This window comes from Otolemur garnettii, unplaced genomic scaffold (genome assembly GCF_000181295.1).
Source record: "Otolemur garnettii isolate 467f Iridium unplaced genomic scaffold, OtoGar3 scaffold00018, whole genome shotgun sequence".
Lineage (NCBI taxonomy): Eukaryota > Metazoa > Chordata > Mammalia > Primates > Galagidae > Otolemur > Otolemur garnettii.
Genome location: NW_003852413.1, coordinates 5,259,388 through 5,265,829, shown reverse-complemented (window position 1 = coordinate 5,265,829; position 6,442 = coordinate 5,259,388). Strand labels below are relative to the sequence as shown.

General features: G+C 49.9%; 1 protein-coding gene across 1 annotated transcript in view; it reads right to left on the bottom strand.

Annotated features, from left to right (window-relative positions):
• Window positions 1-5,628: 5,628 nt before the first annotated feature.
• The window catches only part of MXRA7 (matrix remodeling associated 7), a 31,637-nt gene continuing 30,823 nt past the window's right edge, over window positions 5,629-6,442 (bottom strand). The window contains exon 5 of the mRNA XM_023511187.1: window positions 5,629-6,273. Coding sequence (XP_023366955.1) covers window positions 6,159-6,273 — 115 coding nt within the window. The 3' untranslated portion in view covers window positions 5,629-6,158. The remainder of the gene's footprint in view (window positions 6,274-6,442) is intronic.

The window sequence follows — 6,442 nt, the reverse complement described above, 5'->3', positions numbered from 1 at the left end:
ATTGATACTTAAAGTAGGAAAAGGAGATTTGCAAAAACCCTCATTGCAAACACAGTTCAGTAACCCTGGTCTGAGAGTTTCACTAGAGGACCCAGGCCACCATCAGCACCCAAGAGTCCAGGTGGGTGGGGCTGCCCAGGGGTGTGAAGCCTCCAGGAGGTCAGACCTGGGTGGGGAAATGGAAACAACAGGCCAAGTGGTGTGTCCACAACAAGATTTCATGTTTCACACCTACTCAGAGCCACTCTGGCGAACTCCACCCAGCTGGAGTGCCTGTGGCATAACAGGAAAGGACCAGCACAGGTGAAGGAAGGTGTGATCTCTTTGCACCTTCTCCAAGGTCAGCCCAACTCCAAAGACACCGAGGTGAGAAAATGGGTGTGGATCTGCTGGGTTTTGCTGGAGGCCTGGGAATGTGGAAAATCAAGGGGGGTGTGTTTCTGCTTCGCTGCAGCACCGGTGGTTTGACAGCTCGGGCCACCCTAAATCGGCTTCAGGAAAGTCCTGGGGAGGGGACCACGGAGTTAGGAGGAGGAAGGTGGGGTCAACGGTGTCCTGGAGGGTAAATTCCAGGGCTCTAATTCATTATGCATGCCAGCGCCCAAGTTCGGTGCTCTGTGGAGTTCATGAAATGCTCCTCCAGACTCTCCCTGCGAATGCGGGGCCCCCGAGCCCTGTCCGAGGATCTACACTGGGAGCCGGCCTCGTGCAAGGACAGGGCGCCCGGCCACACACCGACGCAGCCGAGGATCGCTGCGGAGGCGAATCTCTCGGTTTGAGCTGAAGAGTGGCAGCTGCAGCCTATCCACTCGGCCTCGGCTCCACTCAGGCTCTGCGGCAGCCCCGAGAGATACCCAGGGCCAGAACCCAGAGAGAACTGAATACAACGTCGGTAGCCTCAGCCCCAGCGTGGCCACAGAAGGCCGACTACAGGCACGCTTCTGAACCCACTGCGCTCTATTGGACAACCGCTTTGTCAATCACCGAGGGACTGATTGGGCCGCAAAAGACATCCGGGGCTTTCCACCCTCGGGTGAGGCAGGCTCAGGCGGTGATGGAAGGACGTAGTACTCAATGGCAATCAAGCTTTTCCTTCCGCTGCAGATTGGCGGGTGCGGCAATCACTGATGCGCTGCGCTGGGTGGGTCATGCCCTAGGCGTGGTTTAGTGTAAGAAATGGGCGGTGAGAGGCCAGACGCGGTGGCTGGCGCCTGTAATCCCAGCGCTCTGGGAGGCCGAGGCTGCTGGGTTGTCTGAGCTCACAGGTTCTAGACCAGCATGAGCAAGAGCGAGACGTCGTCTCTTTAAAAAAAAAAAAAAAGGAAGAAATGGGCGGTGGCTTGACTTGTATGTGAACCTGCGCTGCAGGTGAAGACGTGGGAATTTTTCAAAGTTAGTGTTTACAGCTTTCATTAAGGCTTCTGATTTTAGTGGGCTTTTACCGGAATTACCCAGGTTCTTCCTTTCTTCCGTGCCGGATGGAGGTTGCAGAATGACGGACGCTGACTCCAGATTACCTCCCGGATCTCAGAAATGTGCGCTGCTTAGTGAGCTAAGGGTAAATGGATGGTAGTTCTCAAAAAGCAGACAGCTAACAGGACGGAAAAATTCGAGGTTTTTTTATTTTTTGAGACAGAGCCTCAAGCTGTCGCCCTGGATAGAGTGCTGTCGCATCACAGCTCACAGCAACTTCCAACTCCTGGGTTCAAGCAATTCTCCGCCTCCCAAGTAGCTGGGACTACAGGCGCCTGCCACAATGCCCATCATTGTAGATGTCGGGCCGGACTGGATTCGAACTCACCAGCTCAGGTATATGTGGCTGGTGCCTTAGCCACTTGAGCCACAGGCGCAGAGCCGTGATGGTCTTCTTATATTGCGAATAAGTTAACTGAAACAGGATTGGCACCTGAGTGTAGTGATTATGGCGCCAGCAACGACAACGGCAACAAACAACAAAAAATAGCCGGGCATTGTGAACAAATAGGAGTTTCTTCTTGGTTTCAGGTTGCAGAATGTTTGTCACACAGTTTTGTGCTAAATTGTTGCCATTGCCTCCAAGAACCTTTTAAGAATAGGTTCTGGCTGGGTCCCAGCACTTTGGGAGGCAGAAGCAGATAGATTGCTTGTGCTCACCAGTACCAGACCAGCCTGAGCCAGAGCGAAACTTGATCTCTAAAAATAGCCAGATGTTGTGCCTGGCACCTGTAGTTCCAACTACTTGGGAGGCTGAGGCAAGAGAATCCTTGAACCCAAGAGTTTGGACTGGTTGTGAGCTATGATGCCACAGCACTCTATCAAGGGTGACTAAGTGAGACTCTGTCTCAAAAAAAAAAAATAGGTTCTGAATCTGGAGATATGTTCTTTGGAAGTTGAAGGTGCTTTGATTTTCCTGATCCATAATAATGGTGAGATCTGGGTGCCATCGACGTGTCAGGTTTTTTTTTTTTTTTTTGTGGAGACAGAGTCTTGCTATGTCTCCCTTGGTAGAGTGCTGTGGCATCACAGCTCACAGCAACCTCTAACTCTTGGGCTTAATTGACTTTCTTTTCTCAGCCTCCCAAGTAGCTGGGACTACAGGTACCAGCCACAACACCCTGCTATTTTTTCGTTGAAGTTGTCATTGTTGTTTGGCAGGCCTGGACCAGATTCGAACCTGCCAGCCCCAGTGTATGTGACTGGCGCCCTAACTGTTGAGCTATGGGTGCCAAGCTAGACATGTCAATTTGAAATAGGCTTTTTAAAATTTTTATTTCTTGTAGGCAGGGTCTCACTCTGTTGTCCAGGCTAGAGTTCAGTGATGTCATCATAGCTGCAACCTCAAACTCCTGGACTCAAGGGAGCTTCCTAGCTTAGCCTCCCAAGTAGCTAGGGCTACACATATGTGCCATCATGCCTGGCTAATTTTTAAATTTTTTGTAGAGACAGGGCCTAGCTATGTAGCTCAGTTTTAAGAGGACTCTTTCAGGCCTGGCGGGGAGGCTCATTCCTGTAATCCTAGCGCTCTGGGAGGCTTAGGTGGGTAGATTGCTTGAGCTCACAGGTTCAAGACCAGCCTGAGCAAGAGCAAAACCTCATCTCTAAAAATAGCTGGGCATTGTGGCAGGCACCTATAGTCCCAGCTACTCAGGAGGCTGAAGCAAGAGAATCACTTGAGCCCAAGAGTTTGAAGTTGCTGTGAGCTGTGACGCCATAGCACTCTACCAAGGGTGACAAAGTGAGACTCTGTCTCAAAAAACAAAACAAGACTCTTCCAGCCCCAAATGGAGTGAGGTGTTTGCTTAGAGGGGGAATAACATCATTCACAGAACCAAATCTCAGTTTCACAGAACCAAATCTAGTATCACAGGTGAGCTGATGGGAACAATGTCAAGCCAGGCAGCAGAAATGGTATAAACAGAAGCCATCACTTACTGAGAAGAGAAAAGAGCTACCCACAGTCACAGCAAGCCATAGTGTTTCCACAGCACATCAGGGCCTGGAGGGAGCCTGGGCAGTAGATCTTCACCACAGAGGAGGGTGCTGGGTACTCCAGTCCCTGGCTTCTGAGATCCCCCAGATGTCCTCCTGGAGCTCAGAGTGCACTCATGGACAATGCAGGTGTCTCCCAACACCCATCCCTGTTCCCTTATCACGGATGCCTGATGAGCTTCCACCCTCCCAATGGCTGCGTGTTCAGGGGGATGCTAGACTCAGCGTCAGGCCCCAGGGGTCTAGGCCAATCACGAGAAGCCCATCTTCTTGTCCATGATTTGTTGAAGCATGATACATGACACATTCTGGCCAATTGGGACTTCAAGGGGAATGGGATGGGGACATCTGGACCAATTCCCTCCCTCATAGACACAAACAAGGGATGGCCCTTTTCCTGCTTCGGTGTGTGGTACCTGAACTCTGCAGCTATCTTGCCATCACAAGGAGACCAGGTCTACAGCAAAAGCCGGCAACTCAAGCTGGCAGCTTGAGCCCTGACCATTCTGGGCCTGGTGCCATTCCGCCTTTGGACTGCTCAGGTGAGGCAGCCTCCCCCTGCCTAAGCCAATGAAGTTGGAGTTTTCTGATCCCTGCAGCAGGAACATCTTAGCTGATACAAGTATGCAAAAAAGTTCCTCCTGTTTACTTTCCCCACAGCCATGGGATCTGACTGTCCTTTTATATAATCAGAAGGAATGGGAAGCAGAAAGGGAGATAAAGTGAGCGGCAGAGTGCACTTTTGTTGCACAGCCTTTGGGGGCATAAGGAAATCCAAGCACTAACGTGCATTTAGGGGACAGGGAGATAAGACCATGTAAGGGGTCCCGGTGACCTGAGCAAGGGAGCAAATAATTCTTCAATCATAACATTTTAAAATGCTTTTGACAAAACAGATAAAGACAATTTTCAAAAAGGAGAAAAAAAAAAGACATTGACAACAAAAATAAAGATAATTGAAAAAAGAAAAAAGCGCTGGCATTTGGATAAGGCAACATACAAGACTGTGAGCAAAGAAGCCAAAGGAATTACGTAACAAATGAAGGGGTTCCTAAAAAATGCCTAGTAAGCCACAGGACAGGAAGTTAACTGCACTCCCTGAAGTTACCCATGGGAGGGGGAAGATGCAACCGCCTATTAAAATTTAAGGTGTTGATTAGGTTTTATTTCAAGAAATAAAAAATCTCTAAGAACTTTCATAGGTTCTCTCTTTAACATGCCCTCCCTAACCCAGTTTGCTCAGAACTGTGAATTTTCCTGCCAGTGGGGTGAGCAGAAACAGGCCGGGCAGGCTTGAAGGACAACTTATCCCATCATCATGTTCAAGTGCTTATAAAAACAGATGCATCCCTCTGGGGTCCCAAACACTGTGGAATTGTACCGAGTGCTTTCTGGTGAGGTTCTCCTGCCCTGCACCTGGGCCATTCTTTTCTGTGGTAGGGACTAGGTCATGAATTTTATATCTTCTGTCTACAGTGTCTAGCATAGTTCTAGGTACACAGAAATACTCAAATTAGGTCTTGCTTAGTGATATTTAAGGTAAGTAAGTCTTCTGTTTAAATGAGAGAAACTCTTGAAGAATCTTATCTCTGATGCCATGATTTTGTACCAGGAGGGGAGGTGAATCTTTCTTTCTTTTTCTCTTTTTTTTGAGACAGGGTCTCACTCTGTTGTCCTGGGTGGTGTGCAGTGGTTTCATAGCTCACTGCAACCTCAGTTCCTGGGCTCAAGCGATCCTTCTGCCTCACTCTCCTGAATAGCTGGCACTACAGGTATATGCTACCATGCTTGATTAATTTTTTTTTTTTGAGACAGGGTCTCAGTCACCCTGGGTTGTGTGCTGTGGTGTCATCATAGCTCACAGCAACCTCAAACTCTTGAGCTCAAGCAATCTTCTTGCATCAGCCTCCCAAGTAACTGGGACTATAGGCACCTGCCATGTTAATATTTCTATTTTTAAGAAATGGGGTCTTGTTCTTGCTCAGGCTGATCTTAAACTCCTGAGCTCAGGTGATCCACCCTCGTTGGCCTCGCAGAGTGCTAGGATTACAGACATGAGCCACCATGCCCAGCCAATTTTTGTATTTTTTTTTTGTAGAGTTGGGGTCTCACTACATTGTCCAGGCTGGTCTAGAATTCCTAGCCTCAAGTGATCCTCCCATCTCAGCCTCCCAAAGTGCTGGGATTATAGGCATGAGCCACTGGCACCCACCCACGTTAGACTTTTTGCTAAAAGAATGCTCCCCTACTGCTTGCTTCCCTACAGTTACAGAAGCCTCCAGAAGTCCTTCTAAGGCAGAATGAGACACTCAGGCAACAGGCACTGATCCTGGGGTTCCCCACAGCACCCTGAATCCTTTCCACATCACCAGCTGGGTGCCAAGCCCTCCTGCACCACTGCCTGCCTGGGTCTGTGCAGAAGGCTGACTTTGGATCTGGCTAAGACCTCAGGGCCTCCCCTGACAGCAGCTCCAACCTCTGCAGTCAGCAGAAGCCGAAGCGGTCAGGGACTCCCCCTGTGAAGAGGACACTCGTGATGCCTGTAGATAGAGAATGTGTGCCTGCATCTATGACAAAATTACGCCTACAGAAGTCTGGAAATCAAGTGCACAGGTTGAGGGTCGGGACAGAGTTGAGGCACAGCAGCCGCGGGGTCTTGCGGGGTCTCCAGGGGCCTAGCAGGTGACAGGCTACATGTCGTAGAGCCGGAGCTGCTCCTGCACGTCGCCATCTGACATCTCGCCAAACGTCTCCTTGTTGTCTTTCATGAGCTTGAAGATGGCAGCCAGCTGTTCCTTCTGAACTCTGTCGGGAAGAAAGGACAAAGGAAGAAGGTGCTCCTGGCCCACAGGGGAGAGAGCCCCGCGCAGCCAGCCGGGTTCAAGTCAGGGACCGCCTCTCTCATTTGCAACTGCTTGTGCATTTTTTAGAATAAGACAACGAAAATAACCCCCACTGGCTCGGCGCCTATAGC